Genomic DNA, 24604 nt, shown 5'->3' with positions numbered 1-24604 from the left:
CCCTCGGAGAATTTGGACTTGGTACCATCTCCTTGTCTTGCCTGTTAGAAGTATAAATCAATTAATAGGATTATAAAATTCATTTTTTCAGTATATATGTATATTATAACCTGCCCCGTGCCAAGGGCTGCGTAGGGTTAGGAATGCAGTTCTGAGAGGGATATTCTTTCTGTACACTAGTAGCCACCAGTCTACAGGTAAACAGCAAGCAACAAGAACTTACTGCATATATGACTGGCCCAGGAAGACCCATATCCTATGATAAAGGCCTTGGACACATGGCTTCAGCCTTTCCTACCTTCTACAGGTAGTTGCATACGAGAAAGATGAGGCTCCCTGGTACCTAACGGGGGGGAGTGCCCAATCTATCATCTCTGAGGATGGAGCCAGGCAACCCTCTGCTAAGCAAGAACCCTCCTTCCATCTCAGATAACATCTTAGAATGACCTGCTTGCCCATTTCCTCATTTACTGGGGTTTTCTTCAATGTAGCCAGAGACTGTGCTTACGTTCCCAGCCACCCAGACTTGAATAATCACACAGAACCTATATTAATTATAACACTCTTTGGCCAGTGGCTCAGGCATATTCCTAGCTAGCTCTTGCATCTTAAATTAACCCATTTCTATTAGTCTATGTATTGCCACATGGCCATGGCATTGCCTCATTTTCTATGTGTCTTGTTTCCTTGGCAGCTGGCTGGCATCTCTTCGACCCTGCCTACTCTCTCTCTACATCTCACTTGTTCATTGACCAATAAAAGCAACACATATGCAGAAGGACATCCCACATCACTTGAAGCTACTTGGCTTGTTTTTGCTGTTCTCATTTACCCTTGTACTTTTCCAAGATTTTTAGTTAAAACAGGAAAAGAACATTTTTTGAGTTGAGGTAAAGTTCACATAGCGAACTTAGTAGTATATAATTCAATGCTGTTTGATACATTCCTACTACTGTATGGTTGTATTAGTCAGCTCTGTAGCACCATAGTGAGATTCCTGGCACAGGCTACCGAAAAGAGGATTGTTGATCCTACAGTCTTAGAGGTTCATAGTCTGTGACATAACCTCTGTGGAGAGAGCCACTGCTTGGCTTTGTCAACTTACCCCAGCTAGCAGAGAACAAACAAGAGGTTACATCTCAAATCAGGAGCAGAAAGGATGGGAGGGGCCAAGATTACTTCTTCTCTTGCATGCCCCCCTTTTGAGAACTCACACGGTACGTGAGAACTGCATCATGGCCCCGATGCTTTGAGGCCCACAGCCTGGCAGTCATGCCATCTTCCCAAAGTGCCATCCCGCACACAGACTTTCACTGCAGTGAGCCCCTGTGAACACCAAAGTCAGAGCAGCAACTGTCGCCTTTAATTCCTAAACGTTTCATCATCCTAAAAGGAAAGCCAGGTCTGGAGAGATAACTAAACATGCTTGCTGTTCCTACAGACACCCAGAGTTCAGTTCCCAGCACCCACATCTGGTGGCCCACAGCTGTTTTCAGATCACACACATCATAACTTGTTTCAACATTTTATTCTGTTTTATGGATGAATAATAACCCATTGTATGAATATATCGCAACTTGCTTCGGAGCTCAGTGCTTAGGCTGTTCTACCTTCTGGCTGATATTAAATAGTGTGTGAAGGCAGCTGGGTTTGCTGCTAATGTTCATGAATAGATTTCCACTCTTCTGTTTAGAAAGCCTTTTTCCTTTCCTCCTACAATGAAATTTACTTTGATATTTCTCTCTCTGTCATAAGAAACAACTCTGCATGCTCCTTGAAGAATCAAACACAAGAAGTATAAATCAAGAAAATAATAGTCACTTAGAGTCCAGAAATCCTGAGCTGGCTGGCTGACTGTCCACCAGCATCTTAGAGACCATCTTTAATCCATCTTTATGAAGAACAACCTGAGGTGTGTGTGTGTGTGTGTGTGTGTGTGTGTGTGTGTGTGTGTGTGTGTTGAATGCACTTCAGTATGCTGGTGCACCCTCATGCAGACGCTGAAAAAAGACATCATGTGTCTTTCTCTGTTGCTCTCTAGGCTGTTGCCTTGAGGTAGTCTCAGTGAATGAGGAACCACTCTTTCAGCTAGACTGGCTGGACATTAAGATCTTGGGATTCTCCCTCCACACACAGTCCACAGTGTTGAGGTTAAGGCACACACACATACCTGGCTTGGCTTCTGGGCATCCAAACATCTTGCAAAACAAGTGCTCCCACCACTGCACCATCTCCTCAGATAGTAGTTGATTCCTGTAAACTTATGGATGGAGCCGGCACCTGGAGCTCATTGTGCCGCAGCTGAATGCTTAGACGTTGCTGATCCTCCACTGCACACGGGAGCTGCCAGACACAGGGCAGTGACAGAGTCTACGAGGTATAAGAGAGACTCTTACCTGGCTGTAGAGCTCACATTGGTGAAATCAGAGAAGACAGCAGAGCAAAGCTGTGGCTCCCTAGTTAGGAACAGGCCAGTTCTAGGTGAGGGGTTGGAGTGTGCTGGGTAGAGGTGATGAGCTACTACGTCTGAATGGGGTCAAGGCCTGGTGGGAAGTAAATACAGTCCTCCTTATTGGCAGTTTTGCCCTGCCAATAAGGTTTCAGTTTTCTGTAGTCAACCTTGGTCCAAGAAATAAGCTTTAAAATAATTCAGAGGCTCAGTCGCTTGCCTTGTAGAGAAGCCTGATGAAACCTTGCCCCACCCTGCTCCAAAAGGAGAAGGCGTGGAGGGTCAGGCCGTCTCACTGACTGTCAGGTGTGGCAGTGCCGTCAGTATTGTCTCCCACACCTCATGGCAATCCTGAAGAGTGTATAGAAGGGAACGATATGTTGGGTTTGGGGTTGGCCCCTCTCCAACAGGATCTAGTCACCTGCCCTGATTGATCAATGAGCCGACCATGTGTCCTCAGAAACTGGCATCTTCCTTCTGTGCTCAGAGCACCACTGTGCTGGGCTTTGGGAGGGAAGAGGTTTTGTCTGTGAGCCTTCCCTCCTGTCTCCAGCAAACCTCATGTCCACAAGAGCAGGCTTTCCTTCCTTTTGGCTCGTCTCCTTGGCCAACCTGGGCCCACAGGCACCAGAAAATAAAAGACAATGGCTCCACCGTGAGTGTGCCCCCTCTCCTGGCGCTGGCACCTGCAGGCAGCAGGTGTGTGTGAAAGCACTGTGCAGGGCAGGGGGCGCTGTTCTCCCCACGCCCCATTCTTTCTCGAGATGGAGGGCTGCTCTCTGAGCTCGAGATTGGCTTGCCTTGGCATGTGCCCACATCAGCATTTCTTTTCCTTAGAGCCCTGTTTACCCTGTTAGTGGGCATGAAGAATGGAACAGTAGAAAGAGACTGAGGTTTATCATGGCCTTTGTCTGACAAGTTTAAATATGAGCACAGTGTTTACCATCGCCCCAGTGCTGGGTTTTCATGGTTTTTAAGGACTAATTGTGAGCCCTGCTGAAAAGTTTGTGTAGGAAGGAACACTTCTTTTTTTCCCCTTCAATTTAAACAGCAGCCCTAGTTGGCATGACAACCCCTCTATTAAAAGTAAAGCCAGGAGCCCTGCTTCCTCTGTTTTTCAGAATGAATCCAAGCTGCTAAGGAGGTTTATTTCTCAAGTCTGACTATTAGCAGTTCCACTTTGACAGGATAGTATGGGGTCTTTTGGAGATGGTGTGTGTTCCCCCTACATAGACATGGCAGCCTTAACAACAGAAGGGATATTTTTAATCTTTCTATTGAAGTCATAGTCATTTGTTTATGGTAAATCTGTAGTTCTGTGGGTAGAACTGTATGGCTAATGATGGTACCAAAAGGACATTTATACCTCCGCCATCTTAACCCTTTTGATACCCGGACTCTGGAAATGCCGCCCGCCTCCAGCCCTGCTTAGTGGGCCACCATCAACTAGGAGGCCTCAGAGCCTGACTGCACCCTGCCCTGCCCTGGGTACCCAGGTGAGGTGGCAATGTGTGAGGGTGCCAGCGTAGAGACTGTTGTCATACATAGGGCACAGTCCAGGTCCTCATGGGCCCAGGGAGCCCTTGGTGAAACGCCACTACTTTGCTTTTCTTGGGTTTTGTAGATAAACTCTCCTGGAAGAGCAATGAGTGCATCTTCTCAGACTATTACCCAAGTTCTAAAGGGTCCCTCAGTGAGAATTAGGACACTATAGGAAACATGGACCTTTCTTGGGACAGAGCCACTAGATGGATCTCAACTCTGGTCTACCTTTCTGAACCAACCTGGTAGAACCATTAATGCTATTTTTGCACGACAGCCTGCCCCAGAGAATCTCAGCCCTGGTGCAGTCGCTGGGGTCTCCATCTCCCCACTGTTGAAGTCTTAGTAAAGCCTGCTTTCCTCACCTCAGTGAGAATGCTGGTTCTCCTCAGAGCAGCGGGAGCAGTGGGAACACCCTCAATGGCTCCAGCTTCGAGAAACACTTTTCCAGGTGTACACTGCCTTGTGTTTCATTTTCATTTTTTCCTTTAAAAAATAGTATGGTGTCTGAATCTTTGAAAGACACAATTCATAAATATTTAATGACATTCACACTGGTGCGCAGCTGTCATCACCATTCCAAACTTATTCATTAGCTCAAATAGAACTTTACATAGTTAGCAATAGTTCTCCATCCCCTCCTCACACACACGCACACACGCACATGCACACACAGACACCTCATCTTTCTGCCTGTGAATTTGCCTATTTCAGGTACCTAGTATAAACAAGCCATATAGCATGTGCCCTTTTATGTCTGGCTAAGCTAATGTTTTTAAGATCCAGCCTTGTTGAGATAGTACATTTGACAGCATATTATCAGAATGCATCCTTTTTTGTCAGAATAATGTTCCACTATCTTTATCTGACACATTTTGTTTATCCATTCATTTATGGTTGGGTGCGTTAGTTGTTTCTACCTTTTGGCTATGGTGAATACACCATGAGCACTACCACATTCTAACACTTGGCCTAAAATTGATCATCCAGTCCGTACCCTTTATGTCTGGCACATTCCCTTTGCTAGTCTTCTTTGTAAGCCATCCTTGTTGTCATAGTGGATCTGACAGGACCTCCATCACTCCCGAGTTCTCTTCTCATTTCTCTATGGATGGAGCTGCCAAGTCATATGGAAATTCTGTGTTGAACTTTTTGAGGAACTACCAACTTTTTCACAGTGGCCTTCCCATCTCACACTCTACTCCAGTTCTCCCATGCTCTCCAGCATCTGTTACTTTGATTATAGCCCCTCTGGTAGGTGTTAAGTGATATTTCATTGTGGGTTTGACTTGCATTTCCCTAATGCACAGACATCTTTTCATCTACTCATTTCCATTTGTATGTCCTCTTTGGACAGATATTATTCAAGCCTGTGTCCATTTAATTGTTACAGTTGTTCTTTATGTAAGATGTAAGATAAACTCTCATCAGATGCATGGCTTGCAGATAGTTTTCCTGCCCTGCGTGTTTCTATTTGCTTTCTCAGTCGTGTCCTTAAATGGGCAAGGGTTTGATTCTAACTAAGCCCTGTGCATTTTCTTCTGCTACTTAAGCTTTGTCTTTCTAAGGATCCATTGGTTTAGTGCCAAACCCAGAATCATGGCAGTTTACCCCGTCATCTCCACTCCTGTACTTAGGGCTATGGAGCTCTTCCAGGTGGATTTTATATGTGATTTTCCTGTTGCTGTCATGAAATACTCAGACAAGCAGCTCAAGGGAGGAAGGGCTTATATGGCTTTTAAGTACAGGATACAGTCCATCAAACAGGGAAGTCACAGCACCTGGACCCTGAGAATACTGGTCACATTATATCTGTAGTGAAGAGTAGAAAACTATAAATTAATGTGTGCATGCTAGTCCTCCCCCCCTTCTCTAGTCTTAGACACTCCATGACCCAAAATCCAGGGCATGATGCCCGCCAGGCGGGGCTTCCCATCTCAACTAACATAACCAAGATAACCTCTCCCAGACATTCTCGGAGGCTCTTCTCTAGGTGATTCTAGATTGTGTCACATGGACAGTCAGAACTCACATCACGGAGGCCATTGTTTTGGGTATGGAAATCACATAATCCAACACTTTTCCTTGAAGAGATTATTCTTACCCTTTTTGAATAGACTCATCACTCCTGCAGAAGCCGTACTGGCCAGGTCTGTGGTCTTTATTCTGTTTCACTGGCCTCTGTGTTTTTAGCTTTCAAATGAACGTCAAGAAAGGGTCCTCAGGATATGATCTAATCACCTCCGCTTCAGTCCTGTCAGGAACTCCACCGTCTCTAGAGTCTCCGGAGTTGGCCGCACTCATCCCCGTTCCTTCTCTTTTGTCTGTGGCTCTCCTTAGGACAGGGCAGGTAGACTACCTAACTCCATGTGCTCCTTCTCTTCACTTTGACGCACATTTGCTTTGTCTATAGCTGCCCACTGATCTGTGTGCCACTGGCCTGCCACACTCTTGACTCCGTCCTTCCCTCTGTAGTCTTTGCATCCCTATGCAAGGTGAAGCTGCAGCCACCATCTAAGGGTTAAAGCCTGATGTCCCAAGCCAGGTGAGAGGGGCTAATAACAAAGATTAGACGGGGAAAGGCAGAGTAGAGGAACTGAATTTCGTGCTTTTTGCGCGGCCAACAAAGAACACAGCAGAGGGGTTGGATTTGAGTAGGAACCCGGGCTCCTATACTCTGTGCACACTTGTCAAGCTGCTTCATAGAGTTGAGAAGGTTGACTGCCAGAGGATACCATCTGGGACCATTTAAATACTCCGATTTCTATTCTCACTGTAGCCAGAGGCAATAATGTCCTTTAATGCAAGCATTTCCCAAAATAGTAAAACTTGGTGATCCTCTGCCTGAAGCAGGTTTACTGTTTGAAAGCCACAAAAAAAAAAAAAAAAAAAAAAAGGCAGGGAGGGGTGGGGGCAAGTGTATCTTGTATTTTATTTCCAAAATAAGGGGAAGGAAACTTGAGCAAGCTTTGACATTGTGTATATTTTCCCACACTTCGAGAGAGGAGGCTTTTGCTTGTTTCTTCCAGTCCTGTAAGTATGACTTTTAGAAGCCTTTTCCTGGACTCTCTTCTCTGAGGCAGATTGCTCAAACTTCATTTTAATTTGTACTTTTAGTTTTAATTAATTTAAAAATGAGAGCACCATGAGGCCTGGGTTCTGATTCTGCTCTGCCACTGTGTGCCCTAGACAGGTCTTGTTGGCTCTCTGGTCTTCATCCCCACGTTTGTAAAGTGAGAGCAGGACCAGGGAACCTTGATCTCCGCACACGCTGTGATTAGGTATTCTGTGCGTCCCAAATGGCGGAGTAGCTTAGGTAGGTTTTCCCTACGTGTCATTCATCTGCCTTGGTAATTTTTAATGTGTTGTTACACAACTGCAAAGATTTATATTAATAACAGTTAGTAATCTTGTCATTAAATACGTACAATGCAGGAAATAACATCCTCCTAGGTGAACAGCCCTGGAGGATCTCTGCAGTGAGAACTGTCCACAAGGAAAAGGGTGGTACTCTTCTTTAGTGGTGATGGGTATCAGTTTGGGGTATCAAGCCAAGAGTAGGAGGTATCTGATTATTTATTTCTACCCTTTCCCCTGTGGGTTTGGATGCTGAGTCTCACTCTTGAATTCCCAGAATAGGCCCTGGCTTCTCCCTGCTGTGGTATTATGCAGCTGTCGCTGCCACACACCCGGTTGGTGTAATTGGGCTTTACATACAGGGAAGGTAGTTGCTAAGACCTTCCCTTAGGCCAGAAGAGCAGCTCTTCCTGGAACCCTTCAAAGACGGTTTCATATGAAAAGCCAAAATAAGAGAAAGGCAAAGTCCTTACACCAGCAGGGAAGAAGTTTGCAGGTGACATGTGACAGCCACTCACATGACGATGCCCTCAGCCCCCAGGGACCCACTGCCACATATCCATGGCATCAGAGGGTGCTGGAGTACTTGTCCGTACTGGAAAGACATTACACTGCAGCTACGTTCATCTTCTCCACGATGCTGTGTGTATCTGACCCACATCCCTCCCCAACCTCACCGCCCTTCCTCTGACACCAGAAATAAAAGGGGCCGGGTCTCACTCTCAGTGACTGCTTCCTACCCAGGCTCCTGTCATTCTCCCATCCCCAGGGACTTTCCTACTTCAGATCAGAACCCACATTGTGTCACAAAAGCAAGCCACAGAGCTGTCAAAATTGCAGAATTCCTATGCTCACTCCGCCTGCCACCCTTGGGAGCACTGCCCATGCACCGCTTCTGCCCCACGGATAGCCCCGTGGCTAGAGAAGGGGGTGGTGATCAAGCCTAGGCCATCTGATCTCGGAGCTGGTGTCTTCTCTACAAAGCCATGCCAAGTCTGTGCGCTCCAGCAGCTTCTCACCACGGTGCACATGACACCTGCTGCCTTCCGAGAAGTCTGTTGTCATCGGTCCTTCGTCTTCTCTACAAACAGTACTGAAATACGCATGTTCTTCATTTTATTTGTCAGCCTTCATCTTCTCAGCAACCTGCTTACAAACATTCAAACTGACCACTTTCACTGTCACACACAGTCGTGTTTCAGGTGTCTTAAAGGCTCCTCAAACAATGGGCTGAGCACCTACCCCTGTAGGAGAAAGGTTATGGGCATCAGGTGTCTCCAGTCACAGCTCAAGACTCTTCCTGTAATGGAGCTTTGGGTGACCTGAGTTCTTAGAGGTGAATGTCTGAATGTTCCTGAGAACATAGGGAGGGCTTGGCTGGGTCTGCAAACACTGGCCATGGTCTTGGTGTCTTGGAGCATCTGGAGCTGTTTGGACATTCAGAACTGGTGTGATTGGACTGTGTGGCGAAGATGCCCAGAGCCCACAGGAAGGCAGGACTATCAGCTGAGACACAGTGCACACACCTCTGATCTGGGGTGAGGCTAGTTTATCACTGTTAGTTTGCACAGTCATTCATTCTTCGTTCATTCATTCTCTCTCTCTCTCTCTCTCTCTCTCTCTCGCTCTCTCCTTTTTTTTAATTTTATTTTGTATGAATGTATATTTTGCCTGCATGTATGTTTGTGTATCATGTGCATGTCTGGTACCCAAAAGAACCAGAAGAATGAATCAGAGGCCTTGGAACTGGAGTTACAGACTGTTGTGAGCTGCCATGCGGGTGCTAGGAACCAAACCCTGGTCGTCTGGAAGAGCAACCAGTGCTCTTAACTTCTAAGCCATCTCTCTAGCTACTCTCATTGCTTTTTGAGTCAGGGTCTCACTATTTAGTACATGCTGGCCTCCTGTCTATCCTCCTGAGTTATAGACATTCACCACCGTACCTGGCTAAAGTATTAGGGTGTTTGCTTGTTTGTGTGGTACGTATGTGTGTGTGTGTATGGTACTTAGTGTCGAGCCCAGGGCCGTGCATATGCTAGGCAAGTACACTTCAATCAGTTGTATCCCCCACCCTTTTGAAGTACACCCTCAGCCTTTGTAACTCTCTTTGTGATTCCTCCATGGCTTCATGGGATGTGGTTGTTATAGCCTTGGGAGAGAGGATGAAGACTCTGAGAGGCACTGTTGAGGAAATGCATGGCTCACCTCGATGCTTGTCAAGTTGAGTGCTTTGTAAAGCTCGGCCGGAAATGTACCGTTTGGCTGGCTGTCAGAATAATAAAGTTTCTTGACAATCCTGCAGATTGTAAAGATCTCCGTATTTAATAGCTTCAGGGATCCATCCCAAAGAGGCTCTGGGAGCAGGCACCTCCTTAGCAGAAAGAGTGCTGCTAGAGCCCGAATTCCTCAGGGATCGTGGGGCCCGGTCCAGTACACGATGCTATCCATAGGAAGAGTAGTGTGCTACTTGGGGTGTGAGTGACACGGCTGTCGTTGGAGTCTCGGGTCATCTGCTGCCACCATGACTATAAGCTCAGACTCTGGAACCAGGCTACTGGATTCACAGCTGGCTTTGTCATCAGCTCACTGAGATGCCTTGTGTCTCTTAAATCTGTGTGCTTCAGCCTCCTGGCCCTTCAAGGAGGATGGTAACTGTACCTTCCTGTGCTGTATAGGGTTTTAAGGATGACCAAAGGAGCCAATGCTCAAAATAGTGACTGGCTACGTAGCAAGTGCTACCAAAAGCCTTGCCTCGGAGGTATGCAAGCCCACGTGTTAGCCTGGTTCTGTGGTATTGGGCCTTGTTTGTGAGGGTTTCATATGAAATTATTTTATAAGATGCAGAAGGCAGTGGCTACTTACTGAAGGTCTGGAGTTAGGATCCAATGACACGTATTATGTAATGTGGGTGTGGGAGGGCTGAGCTCCCCACCCAGAGTTCAAAGGTATTCTTTATTCCTTGTAGGTTCATGCTTTTGCTTTCCACATTTGCCTCTTGTTTGCCTTACACAGATTTTTATGAAACATTGAGGCAAAATTCAATTTAAAATACTTTCCTTAGGAGTAGTAGTACTGTTTGGTATGAAGTTTCTTTTTTTTTTTCCCTACTAACCTGTAATGCTAGCTTGCTCCTTCTTCTCCTCCCTGCCCCCAGCTTTTTTAAACAGGGACTCATTTTATAGTCTGGCTGGCCTGGAACTCACTTTTAGGCCAGGATGGACTCTAATTCACAGAGATCCGCCTGCCTCTGGCTTGTGCGTGCTGGGATTAAAGGTGTGCACCACCATGTCTGGCCATGCTCCTTCACAAAGGTTCTGTGAATCATGGGCTTCTTGTTTCTGTCTGTTCAATGGCAGTTTGCTTCATCATGGAGCACTGTTATTTCGTCCTAATTACAACTTCAGAAAAAGATCTTGGAAAAACCAAGATGCCTCTACCTTTGATTTATATATATATAAAGCCAGGTGGTGGTGGTGCACACCTTTAATCCCAGCATTTGGGAGTCCCTGTGAGTTCAAGGCCAGCCTGGTCTACAAAGAGTTCCAGGACAGCAAGACCTATACAGAGAAACTCTGTCTTGAAAAACAAAAACAAAAACACAAAACAAGAATAATTAACAACAAAAACTGATCTGACCAATGCTCAGTGGGTAAAAACATTCACCATCAAGCCCGGTGACCCTAGTTTGCTCACATGTGTGCCTGTGTGCATGCATTTGCTTGTGTAAAAGTATGCTGCATGTTAGGGGCCAGAGGTGAATGCTGGTTGTCTTCTTCAATGGCCTTCCCCTTTAGTTTTGAGACAGCGTCTCTCACTAAACCAAGAGACTCCTGATTTGGACCAGAGTAACTGCACTTCACAGGAACTCAGGTCCTCGTGTTTGCACAAGCACTTTACCAGCTGAGCTATCTCCCCAGCCCCTATGAATGCTAGAATTGTCTTCTCCACTCCCCAGCCTCCCCATTTTGTTGTATTGTGTGTTAGGTCTTGTGTTTGTGCGTCGCCCCCTCCATGAGCCACTTCGTTCCTGCTCCCTGCCCTTCCCTCTGTCCATTAGCTGAGAGGAGCCACCATTTTCTGTTCTAGGGCACTGCCGAGAAGACAGACCGGCAGGAAGTGCTCTAGGTGCCACGGCACACTCAGACCAGTCTCGGTGACCTTGCCATAAACAGTCTGCGGGCTTCCTGGTTACCCAAGCCTTTCCTTTACTGTGCTTTACCTCTCTTGGCTCTGATATTTCATCTTATCTCAAGAACCATCGCACTCCACCTTGACAGAGCAAGCGGTGGTCTGAGCAGGCCGCCCTCTTTGTCACTTGAGGCACCTGCCTCACCACACGTTCATTCCAGGAGCCTGGTGCGCTTGTGTCTTCTGGGTCCTGTGTGTCCCTCGGTTCTCTCTCTGTCTGCTCGGCCCTCCTTGCTGAAGATCTGTTCTATTTCTTTGCCTCTGCCAGGAAATACGGACATGATGAAATAGCCTCTCCGCGTCCTCCACCTTGGCTCTGCAGAGCCTCCCTCCACTCCTCATCTGCACCTCTTCTCCAGTGCGCTACACAGCGTCCTCATGGAGCCAAGGGCTTTCTTAGCTCCAGCAGCTGCTTGTCCTGATGCCCCTTTGAGACTGAGTAGTGGCATGCTTCCATGCCCTCTCCGCAGAGTCTCCACTTGAGTTTCTGTTCTGTCTTCTTTCCTTCCCCTTCAAGAGAAGTGTTGCCCACCGTCTCCTGTGGTGGCTCTAACTTGGACAAATTGTGGATTGTGAAGCCCCTGGAACATTTCACTTCATAGCCTCCGTTGTGGTCTTCCACCTCCCCTGCCCCAGTGAGGTGAATGTGTCATGTTTTCTACTGGCACCTTGCTCCCCAAGAGGGCGGGTTGTCAGCTGTGTGCCACAGCAAGCTGGCCAGCACTGGGGAAGCCAAGAAGCAGAGCGTGCCCTTGGATTTCCCCAACAGTGCTGTGCTGGGGCAGGAGAATGAAAGCAGTTCATTAATACAGATGTGGTAACAGAGATCTCAGGGAACAGAAGAAAAGAAAAAATAACTTGGAAAAGCAGGTGACATGGCTCCAGCCCAACCTCTTACTGATCTGTTTGTCCAGATTGGATTCATTGGGCTTGCCATGGCCAAACTGAGGCACAGTCTCCGCCCTCCTCCTACCATTCCTGCCTCCCAATCAGGTTCTCTTCTCCTCATCACGGCCCAGTTCAGTGGCCGTTCTTGTAAATGCCACTCCTCAAGCTTTTGGTCACTTCTCATAGAGCCTCATTTCTGCCCAGTTTGGGCCTTGTGGTTGGGGTGCTTGTGTGCCAACCTCCATCTCTTCCCAGAGCAAAATGTTTCGGGTGTCTGCCAGCTGTGAATTGTTCTAGCCTTTGGCGTCGTGCTCTGCATGGCGAGGGAGGCGAGGGAGGCCTTGGAAGGTGGAGAGTTCTAGGCATTGAAGGTTAGTGGAGCTGGCAGACTTAACTACTGTGGATTCACACTCACGCAGGTCTGCCCCAACAGTTCTCAGTGTGTAGATGTTGTCTTCTTCTCTCCAACCAGTGCTTAGAAAGAGCCATGAAGTTTGCCTTTGAGGAGTTCCACCTCTGGTACCAGTTTGCCCTGTCTCTGATGGCTGCTGGAAAGGTGAGTCTCTTCATGAGTGTTGCTCTCTATCTAGGCTCCTGCAGTTAAATTTCTTGAAGGATATACCTTCCACCTCATGGAATGCTAAGATGCAATTTCAAACTATCCTATGGCCTTTTCATAATGGATCACCAAATTTAATTATTTAGGGCCCAAGATGGGCATAGCACTAAGATGGGGAATTCTTAATTTGTTTTTTTTTTTAACCTATTGTGACACATTCATGTCAAACGTACATGGTTAGATCAAGTCTTGAGCTCCTTTGGGAATGTAAACATGTCCCAGAGGTGTGGGCACATGTGTCCAAGAGTGTGGGGGGTGCTGGGATTGGGTAAATGGTGGAGTATCTTTAGTGTCTTTACCGTGTGTAGTGTTAAGCAGTAGGTGATCCTAGCCATAAACATGACTTACTGCTGCTGCTGGTGGAAGCCTGGGTGCTTTCACAGCTGAGTGACACCAAGCATGTCACTTAGTGCCTCAGTTTCCTTTTTGGTAAAATGGAGTGGTGACAAGTGCCTACTTCCTAGAGTTATCGACAGATACAGAAACATGCACAAATACTTGGGGTGGCAGTCCTGCCATATGCACTCGTGATAAAGATGCAACCATTAGGAAGTCTGGCATCCAGTAAATTGTGAAGTGCGCCATAGATTATTTGTACTAACTGAGTCAGAAATATGGTTTGGTGTGCTTCTAATTAGTGTTTGTTTTTTATAGCAGTGTAAACTTCTGCAGTCTGTTTTTCTCACTGCTGCAGTGGCTGCATAAGCAAGGAGTGAGCTAGGCATGCACTAGGGCACATTGCAACTTGCTCGTGATAGCAGTTCAGGCCTCCGTCACTGTGAGCTCCAAGCTCTGGTTATTACAGGCCCTGGTCCCTGCTTGGGTGGGAAACCCCTCTGAGAAGGCTGGAATGTTTCGCTCTATCAGACAACATGAGTTTGCGAACCTGTGCTGTCTCTGCAGTCCGCCCGTGCCGTGAAGGTGCTGAAGGAATGCATCCGGCTGAAACCCGACGATGCCACCATCCCGCTCCTGGCGGCCAAGCTTTGTGTGGGTTCCCTTCACTGGGTAAGTGGGTGCTTCTCCCTTCTGCACAGGGCTCTAGCCCAGGGTCGGCTTCCACCACACCTCCTTGTCAAGCCTCAATCACCCTAAGGAAGTCAGTGATTTCCAGGGTGCTCCGGGTTTTCTTTCGTAGCAAGTAGCAGCCAGTGGATTCACACTCAGAGATACAGCTTGCTGTGTGTGACACGTAGGACTGAGAAGGCCCCAAAGCTTTCAAAGATTTTCCCTCTGCCTCAACACAACTTCCTTCACGCGTCTTTCTTCATAAGCACTTTCTTCAGATAGTCTTGTTCAAACTTAAATGTGGCAGTATAGTTTATCAGGGTTCTAATGCACCAAACATGCATTAGGAAGCAGAAAACTCTGGTTAACTTGCTCAGCTGGTAGAATAGCTAAGTGTCTCCTACAGTGGAGCTGTAACCTCTTTGTTTCAACTTCATATCCAGTTAATGCATGTCAAGTCTTTTGCCCCGAAGCCCAGGACTCCCTGCTAACTCAGGTTTCCTTCCCCTACAGTCCTCACTTCCTTTGTTCCCATGTGTTCTCACCCAACAGTAGGAAACTGAGCCTTGTAAAGAATGACCCATTGTTGTTTGGTTTCCCTTGAACGAAGGTAACAGAAAGACGAGTGCCTGTGGATCTGACAGTTTGGGGCTGGGAGCAGAGGGAACAACGCTGAGGGCCTGAGGAGAGCAACAGACTGTGCCTTGGCTTGGAACTGCTCTCCTCCCAAATGGGCTTCTGTTTATTACTGTGATAAACAGGTCCCTAAACACCAAAAACACATCGTTTTTAGAGATGGGTAACAAATCTTCTCTGTATGTCTTTTCACACCTTTTATCATTAAGCTTTTCCAAGACCTCAGCAATCAAGAGTGTAATGGACTCCTATGGGTTACATCCAGCTTCAGCACCATCGTTTGTCACACTTTTTATTTTAAATATTTATTTATATATTATGTATACAGTGTTCATATGGATGCCTGAAGGCCAGAAGAGGGCACCAGATCTCACTGTAGATGATTGTGAGCCACCATGTGGCTGCTGGGAATTGAACTCAGGACTCTGGAAGAGCAACCAGTGCTCTTAACCACTGAGCCATCTCTCCAGCCCTGTTTGTCACACGTTGAAAGAAACTTTTTTCTAGTGAATTGTGCAAGAGGTCTCACTGGGCGTGAGTTCACAAGTGCATGTTCTCACAGGAATCTGCTGGTGCCAGGACTGTGCTATGTTCTGTAAAATAGGTTGAGTTTTGAAATTTTTAACAGCTTGTGGCAAAGAGAATCCAAGTCTGAATGCATTTTTTATGTCATGAATAAAGGAGAAAACCCAAAAACAAGGCATTTCAGGAACTTTATTCTTTTCAAATACATTTCACTTGACCTCTGACCCTCTGAGTCCATCCACATTATAGAACCAACCAGTGAAAATGAGGATGGAAAACACAGAAGCCCACCAAATATGATAGCAACTTTGGAAAAGAAGGCAAATAAGTAAAGGGGGAAAGTTTTAACAAAAAAGATAAATCGGAATCCCGCGGGCTATTGGAAAAGCTCACTAAAGAAAAGAGAATTCCAGGGTAGAGTTGGAAGGTTTGTAATCATTTCCAAAGCAATCATTGGAAACCCATGTTTAGCAGCAGGTGCTCCTGGGAACTGATGTGGGAGTTTGACAGGTTGCTGTTGTTTAACTTCTCTTTCAGTTGGAAGAGGCTGAGAAGTTTGCCAAAACTGTCGTTGATATAGGGGATAAAACATCGGAATTCAAGGCCAAAGGATACCTAGCTCTGGGGCTCACGTATAGTCTGCAAGCCACTGACGGTGAGAGAGGCCCCACCCTGCAGTATCTCAGTCTCCTGTGTCTCAGGAGGGCACTCAAGCTGGAATGTCCTGGGATCCTGGCCTGTGGGGCCCCCAGTGTTCCCTCTTCTCTGTCTAGACTGGGATGGGAAATGTCAGAGCCTGAGATGGGGTCACAGGCGCATGGGGCTAGTGGTGCCCAGGTTCCTAGCCAGTGGGTGCTGGGACTCTGTCCTGACAGTCAGAAGAGTAAGGCCTCGAGAGACGAGGCAGCCAGCACGACTCCATCGTGGCCCCGGCCCTTCACCTGGCCCGCTCCTAAGGGAAAGGTGGACATCAGATAGGTATGGTAGTTTAGAAGAGTTTAGGACCAAAAGCTTGCAGGGTGCAGCGTTTTCTAGCAGGGACTGTCCACTTCTTTGTCCCCACATTTAACTCACAGTTCTGCGCACATGCAATGTAGCTAACCAGTACCCATGGTTCCTGAGGATGGTGATTTATATATTTTGAATATTCTAAAAAAGTTTTCATTGATGAGTTTTTGACTTTAAATAAATCTTAATGCTTTATACACTTAAAACTTTTGCAGAAAATATAAGTTAATGTTATTTTATGATCTTTTTTTAATATTTTATAAAATATAACTTGAATAAAAAATACCCTCAAAGACAAATATATAACTTAATGACTAGTATAAGGCAAAATGCCCTGAAGCACCACTCAGAGCAGTAGGTAGAATCTTACTAGCCTCCTAGGAGTTCCCCACTGCCCCTGTTAGTTATAGGAAGACAGGATACCACTGTGACTCCTACAAATTAACCCAAAGTTTTCTTTTCTCTACCCTAAAATGCTCGTTTTTGGCATGTCAATTGCTTTTCAATATTGTGTTTCTGGCGACATTTCCATATGCATATGCTACATTGTCCCTACTCAGCATATGTCTTCAAACATTGACTTTCAGGGGAACGTCTGAAGGCCATAGACTTACCCACATACATTCTTGATTCAGACCCCTAAACAGCCTTTAGAATCAATCAGTGCACCCTGCAGAATGCACCCTCTCACAGCATTTGAAGTTGAGCTGGGTCAGTTGAGGTTCTCAGTAGAGCAGTTAAGGTTCTCTGTAGCCCCAGGCCCAGCTCCACCCAGCCCGGTGGACAGCCTGCCACTGCTAATCTCTTGGCAAGCTACAGCTGCCTTTGTGCAGTGATTGGATAAGGGCCTCCTGCAGCGCGACTGCGGACAGACTCCTCTGGACTCTTCCTTACTCCAGTAAAAAGTCCCCTTTTTGTTCCTAGGCAGACCAGACCATAAGGGAGCCATTGCTCTTGTTCTACGCAGGAAGTGTTTGCTCACACATGTGAACTGATATTCCTATACCCATGTTAAGTGTGGCAGCTCCGTCCTTTATTTTGATATCACAGAATCCTGACCTTAGGTAGCAAGAATTAAACTAGCATCAAGCCAGAGTTCGTAGCCCAGGGTCATAGCTGCTCGGCACAGAAGGATCTCTGAGCCTGTTGATCTGCTGGTGCTTGGTCCGACCGCACCATCCTGGTCGAACCAGTTCTGCATGTTTATCTTGGGGGAACCAGTGTGTTCTTTCTGCAGTTCAAATGGCCTTCGGGGAAAATGCCTCCCCACCCCTTTGCTAGCATGCTCCGGTTTTTCTTTTTAACAGAAATGTGCTTAAAAAGTAGCGGTGATAAGCTAGACTGGATTCATGTTCAGAAAGATACAGCGTGCTATGTGTGTGACATATAGGACTAAGGTCCCAAAGCTCACACTGTCTCTGACATTGTTCCACAGTAATGTCCACTGAAGATGGGAAGAGCCTTGGGGATGGGACAGGGATTCTATCCTAACAGTGCACTAGGCCCTTGGAACGTGGTACATGTAACATGGCTTTCGTGGGGGGGGGGTAGTATTGTCATCCCCACCCCAATCTTTCCTGCCACCTACTAACAGAACCCTTTTCTCAGCTTCCTTGCGAGGGATGCAGGAGGTCCTGCAAAGGAAGGCGCTGCTTGCGTTTCAGAGGTGAGTGGGAGTTCGTCTTTTCACTCTGTGTACGTAGTGACAACCGAGGATGTGAGTATGAGAAAGGCAGGGTATTTTTAAAGATTATGTAAACAGTGTTTTGCCCCGGGGAGTATGTTGTCTTGAGCAGCAAACATGAAACCTCGAAACTGGAAGCAGGGTGTCACTCCTTGCCCTGTTCGTCCACTTTTAATCTATTTGGGTATTTTTTATTCATTCCTGATAAAGTGATTTCAGCACAGGAAAGGTAGACACTTTGTCTATAGAGCTGGTTCCTTTATTGGAGGCATTGTCGTTGTCTTGAAAAGAGGTCCTTCTTTTCTGGCTTTTTCTGCATGTCAGGCTGTAGGCTGTGACATTAACAGGTGCAGAAACCAGAGGTCTGAAAGTCTCTGAAACGCCCCAAACCCACTGCCCACAGCACCTTCGCACTTGGACAGGGCATTGTTATCATAAAATCCGTGGTTGTCCCCATACCTGGTGGACAGGAGAAGCAATAATGCCATCACAGTATGGGGAGGGGTGCAGGAGTGGAAGGATCGCTAGGGACGTGTATTGGCGCCAGTGTCGAGCCAGCATCTAGGTAGTTTTCCTTGGTTTTGCTCATTGCAGGTGTAATAAATCATCAGAATCAAGTTGGTCCCTGCAAATCCAGCCCTGTGAGGTGAAATCTAGAATTGGAATTGATCCTGTCGTTTTAAATACACCTGAGTTACATTGATTTCTTAAAACTGTGCTGGAAACTTAGTTGCGTCTTTGAAAACCTCACGAACCAGCCTATACCAGCCACCTTTGTTAGATGCTTTCCTCAGCGATGCGTAGTGCGTATCTGCCCTGTTGTCCGTGTGCCTTTCTCATGGCGTCCTCATCACCTGGTTTTTCTCCACCAAAGTGCCCGAGCCTCATTTCTTTCTGTTTCCAAGCAGGCTTGTCCAGCTCCTTCACTTTGCCAGGCCTATTCTTGACGTCTGCATAGACGCTTCTGGTTTTGCTGTTCATTTCTTTTGAAAAGAAAAGTGGTACATTTAAAAGTGGGATAGCCTGTGGGAATGAAGTCTTAATCATAACTAGAGCCAGAATTTGGAAAGATCGTTTTCCGGGGCCCTCAAGGGGGCAATGTCTGAATATATCAAAGTGGTGTGGCTTTACCCAGATACTGAGCTGTCAGCCATAACCTAGTCACCCCCACCAGTTCATCCATGCTGAGCAGAATATGGCGAAGTAAATTCTGCTGTGTGCAGTGCTGTAAGCTTGGCGAACTTCCACGTCCTCTGGAGAAAAGCGGTCCCAAAGACGGTGACAGCATGTGTCTGTCATGCATGCACTAGTAAACGCTGCTCCTACATCATCCATGTCTGCCATTCAGGGGCTGGGATACATAGCTTCACTTTCCTGTCTTTTTCCCCTAGCTTGGGTTTAAGTGTGGTGGGTGTATGTGTAGAGGATGAGAGCTTGGGGCTGAGCTGGTCCAGAATGTGGACGTTCAGTGCTAAAGCCACCTGGACAAGCTAAGGTGTGTACCTAGAAAAAGTGCTCTGATTTAACTCTGCGTATTTCTTCCTAATTCATGAGTTCTGTGCCCATTGTAATCAGAACTGAAGGGAACTTTGGGAAATTAGCCAAACAGGACAACAGGATGGTGGTATAAAGACCAAGCCTTGGCATCACACACTTCCCCATTCCATTTCTGGTTTTGCCTCCTTTTCTGAGTATTCTTAGCCTATAATAGAGGCTTAATAAATTGTAGTCATCATTGTTGTGAGATCTGTGCTTTATGAGCCAGAATCAGAATTGATCAGCATCGTTTATATGATCATGATCAGCTCTAGACAGAATCAGAATTGATCAGCATCGTTTATATGATCATGATCAGCTCTAGACAGAATCAGAATTGATCAGCAGCATTGTCTATATGATCATGATCAGCTCTAGACTATTGGAGTTGGAATTTAGGAGTCCACTGGACATGCTGGGCTCTAGCCCAGTAGTCTGAGCCATCCATGTTCCAGCAGCAGCCCAGTATGCCTTTGTCTGGACACTGCATCTGTTACACTGCGAAGATCATTTCGGGTCTCTCCTTCTGGTAGGGTGGGAAGAGCTCCCTAAGGAAAACTTGTATTATTTATCTCCAGACTTCCTAGAGCCTTATTCTTTGGAGTAAGTGCTGCATAATATAAATGGATAGATAAACAGATGAGTGGGTGGGAGTGGATAGGGGTAGGTGAATGGGCAGGTGGGTTAGTAGATGGATGAAAGGGTAAATCAGTAAGTGGGTGCGTTAATGGATGGGTAGGTGAGTGGAGAGTGGGTGTATGGATTAGCAGATAGGTGGGTGGGTGGATGGATGGGTGGATGGATGGGTGGATGGAAGAGTGAGTGGGCAGAGTGAGTGGGCAGAGGAAGAATAGGTAGATGGAGAGTCTGCTAGGTTGGTAGATGGGAGAGGTGGATGGATGGGTACATAGATGGGTAGATGGCAGGTAGGATGATGGATGAATAGATACTTATCTATTCATGGGAGAAGAATAGATACCCATCTTTGTCATGGAAGAAGAACTGAATTCTTTAAGATATAGGTGCTTTATCAGTAGAGGCACTGTGAGCATCACTGTGATAGATTTTAGGTTGTCTGAGTTTCTTTTAGCAACCTGTGTTGTCTACATGAGGATGGCTTGTGGAGCTGCTTTAGATTCATGTAGAGTTTTCAGACCTGCAGCTTCATGGGCACTTGGTGCTTATTGAGCAAAGTAGCAGTAAGCATACCAAAGGGCCCTTGTGCCAGGAAGCTTAGCTGCTGGAGCTGTCCCACACAACCGAAGCAAGGTGTGTGGCATCTACAGGGGGTGAACCCCACTTAGATTTTCTTGTTTTATTTGCTATTTCCCACTCCCTTTCTTTTGCTAAAGTAGTCAGTTTCATTCATTAACAAAATTGTGCAAGTAAGTCACTTAAAACGCATGTTTTAAGGTGTGCTTCAATAGAAACAGGCCGGCGGAGTCTCATTATTAGCCTCAGTGGAAATTCTTTAGAAGTCACCATAATGCTCTCTGGAAATGGCAGAATTGCTAGCTCTTCCAGTTTGTTTCTTTTCCAGGCCTGTGGTTAGTGCCCCACAATCCTCTGCCCATAGCGGTCACCATCCACACTCGGCATTCACCAGAGCAGCTGCCAGCTTCTCACTTAGTTGGCACTGGATAGAAGCAACCATGATTTGACTTACTTTGTGGAAAAATACAAACTGGGCTGAGAAAAATTACAGTTCTGACAAATTATTTTTGATGGCTGTAGGAACCTGGCCTTTTTATTTTTGAAAGAAGACGAGATAAAATAAATTACTCTGCATAATAAATGTTTCTTCATAATCCATCTTTTACCCATTTTCACTGGATAATTGGGAAAGACAGAAACCATGACATTTTCACCTCATCCATAAGCACCAAAGAAAATTCCTCTCATTACTCTTGCGTGGAGAGCCAGGGCGTGTCATCCATGCGAGCTGGAATGCAGTGGAGACAGCTCTAGTGAATGCTCAGCCGCCATCGCTTAAACCCAGGCCAGTAAAGCCCAAAGGTTGTGGCCTGTCGAGGGGCTGCTAGGAAGGGTTCCCCAGGACTCCCCAGTTGATATTAACAAATGCTCGTTGCACGGGCATGAGAACCTGATTTGATTCCCAGCACTCACATAAAAGCTTGATGTGGTGATGCATCTCCTTAATCCCGGTGCTGAGGAGGCAGAGTCGGGATCCCTGTGGCTCAGTGGCCAGTCATTCTAGTCATAGTTCAGGGAAAGATGAGGCCTCAAAAAAAAAAAAAGTATGAAGAACAAGAACAATAGAACAGAGGCTTCTGTCCTCCAGATGTGCACTCACAGGCAAGCCTACCAGCACACATGTGTACAACACACACACAAATAATAATAAAAACTATTTTTAAGTAAATTAAAATACTAAGGAAAGAGCAAACCCCAGTTATGCATATAGTACAGCATTTGCCCAAACAGTGCCCAAGTTCATGTATTTGGCATGCTTTCTGGGTCGTGCACATCATGTGTCTTTTTCTTTTCCCGTGGAAGTCTGACGATTACGTAAAAGACCAATGTCTCTAGAAAACTTTGGTGAGTTGGCCGCAGATGACTCCATAATAATTTCAGTTTCTGTTTCATCTTGAACTTGCTGTCGGCTGGTGAAAGTCCCTCTTTTGATCACAGAATGCTGTCAAAGCAGAGATGGTTTGCTATCCAGGACCACACTTTGTGATTAGTCTGCTCCATGCTCCTTTTATGGAAGTTAAGTTTGTTTTTCTCTTCCTACCAGACTGTTAAAAGCAGAAGTAGGTTCTGTACACTATCACATTTTGAATTGCTTCTGATGAAATGCATGAAGTTCCACATAAAAGCCAAAGAAGGTTACTCTTGCAGCCTGTTAGCCCAAGCAGCCTCTGCATCCAGCAGCCAGGACCAGTGGGTGGAGCCAAGCCAAGTGTCCAACCACACTGTCACACAACATAGTTAGAGGAACACAATTAGGGAGCTGCATGGAATTTAGTAGACTCCTTACAGAGTAAATGGGTGTCTTTCTTTCCTCCTTCTGGTTCACAAAAACCCAAACCTCATTTTATAAGCAAAACTGGTCTTTGATTTTCATATGGCTTTTTCTGAAATCCAGAAATTTGGATGAAGTAGCGTTAAGGCCACACCAAACTTAACCAAAGTAGCCATCATCTGGCCATGGGTTTATGTTAGAAAAGGGTGAATACTTTTTCAGGGCCCACAGCCTGTTAGTTGTTTTTATCACGACCCAGAATGACACTGGCTTCTGTTTGGCTAAGGGGAAGCATCTGTTGAGAAGGCCAGGCCTCGGGGTCTGGGGATTGATTACCTGTCTCTAGGCCCCTTCACAGAGTCTGGGAACCTCTATGGCCATTTTAGGCTCTGGACAAGAACCAAACACATATTCCAATTCATTTTAATTTAATTTTCCTATTTCGTATTAAAACATAATCTGTGTGTGGTGGTCAGCTTGTGTAACATTCATTAGCGGTATTGGGGAAGGGTCAGGGAAATGATACATAATTCAGCTGACAATGAGACTTTGACACCAAAATGCAGATGTGCGGAGAACTTGTGATGGGCACGCACAGGTGGCCTCGTGCTCTAACAGCAGTGAATACTTTTCCAGGGCCCACAGCCTGTCACCTACAGACCACCAAGCAGCTTTCTACCTGGCTCTGCAGCTCGCCATCTCCAGACAGGTCAGTGTCTATAATGTCTGATGCTGCTCTCGGAGGACCCCAGCTCCTCCCAGAAAAGACCCTGGGGTTCCAGAGAGTTTGAGCATGTGCTGTGAAGATAGACGGCCTAGGCTGTACTACTGAGAGTAAATCCACAAAGGCCCAGCCTGGAGTCAGATGGCAACACGGCATGTACCCTGATTCCAGGGCTCACCAAAGGGCCTTTGATGCTAACAGTAATGGGGTCATGGAACCCAGTGCTGAGTTTCATGGTGGAAATTTAGTCACTGATTGGAACCTGACTGTCACGGGGTATCTGTGCTTAACTGGAAAATGCTAGAAGGTATCAAGAGACACCAGATCTTCTAAAATGCATAAACGATATGAGTGTTTCCACGGTTGCATGTTCTTGCTGGAAGGCCAAGCCTTGCTAGCTTCATCTTCCCAAAGGCAGCTTGAGCTGCCTTTCACATTCTAGTACCCTCATTCCCTCCCAGCTGTTCTAGAAACGGCACCCATATGCTTGCTAGCCCACCAGGTGCAAGACACTGGTGGTGACCCCAGCACATTCCTGAGTGCACACTGGAAGGGTGAATCAGAGGTTGGCTCAAGATGTCATTCCCCAGAGGCTTCCCAGTTGCCTTAGAATGGTGTTAAGAAGTAGCTGCCATTGGCATCCTGGAAACACAGCAAGCCAAGATACCTGCCCTAGAGAGGTTTGTTACCTGGCGGAATGTGGTCACAGCTGGACTGGTTAGGAGCTGCCACTGCAGCAGAGGTGGGCTGAGCACTGATCATCTGTTTTCCCTTCACCTCCTCATTTTCCTTATAAAATATCAGTCCTTTTCACTTGAGATCAGGAAGGGAGGACCATGTCTGCCATTGTCATTGCCTAGCCTTGGCACTTGAACGCTGCTGGTATGTGTTTGACACCCAGTAAGAGTTTTTTAATGAAGGAGCCAGCTCTGAACCCTGCATCTACTCCCTTCTAAAGATATCCTTTTGAGCCCCATCTCTATCCCTAAATATTTGCCCATCCCTACAAACCAGCAGCACCGTGAGGATAGCTGCCTTGGCCTCCCTACTTCAAGCTGAGGAATGATCATGCAGGAGGCTGTTCTGTAGACAGTGGATAAGTAGAAGGAGACTTATGGGTGCAACTCATCCACAAGGATTATAGGCATGAGTGTTGAATCGCCAGGGCTCTAAGTGAATGTGTCCCCGCTACCTGGGACAGAGGTCATGGCCCTCCTAGAGAGGGTAGAGAAGGATCAGAACAGCCAGAGTCCCCCCTTTTCCATCACTCAGCAGCTCACCTCTCTGTACCTGAACTTCTTCCCTGCCACTGAAGCATGAGCGTAGCACTGACAGCTCTAGGGTTCCAAAGAAGGGAGCCTCCGTAGCCAGCACTTAAGGCATAGATCCATGTGAAACTGCAGTTCAGAGTGGAAAACCAGGGGGCTCTGGAAAAGGAAGTCAGAGATTCTCCT

At 46.5% G+C, this 24604-nt stretch overlaps 1 protein-coding gene across 4 annotated transcripts in view; it reads left to right on the top strand.

Moving 5' to 3' along the window:
• Positions 1–24604, top strand: part of Ttc7b (tetratricopeptide repeat domain 7B) — a 213169-nt gene that overhangs the window by 113530 nt on the left and 75035 nt on the right. For all 4 annotated transcript variants that reach the window (XM_050151530.1, XM_050151527.1, XM_050151528.1 and 1 more), the window contains 5 exons: positions 12897–12980; positions 13947–14051; positions 15750–15867; positions 17829–17886; positions 23063–23135. In XM_050151530.1, the coding sequence (XP_050007487.1) occupies positions 12897–12980; positions 13947–14051; positions 15750–15867; positions 17829–17886; positions 23063–23135 (438 nt within the window). The remainder of the gene's footprint in view (positions 1–12896; positions 12981–13946; positions 14052–15749; positions 15868–17828; positions 17887–23062; positions 23136–24604) is intronic.

This window comes from Alexandromys fortis, unplaced genomic scaffold, assembly GCF_014885135.2.
Source record: "Alexandromys fortis isolate MF-2015 unplaced genomic scaffold, M_Fortis_MF-2015_v1.1 scaffold_63, whole genome shotgun sequence".
NCBI lineage: Eukaryota > Metazoa > Chordata > Mammalia > Rodentia > Cricetidae > Alexandromys > Alexandromys fortis.
The sequence above is the reverse complement of the archived record's forward strand: the minus strand, read 5'-3'. Positions and strand labels throughout refer to the sequence as shown.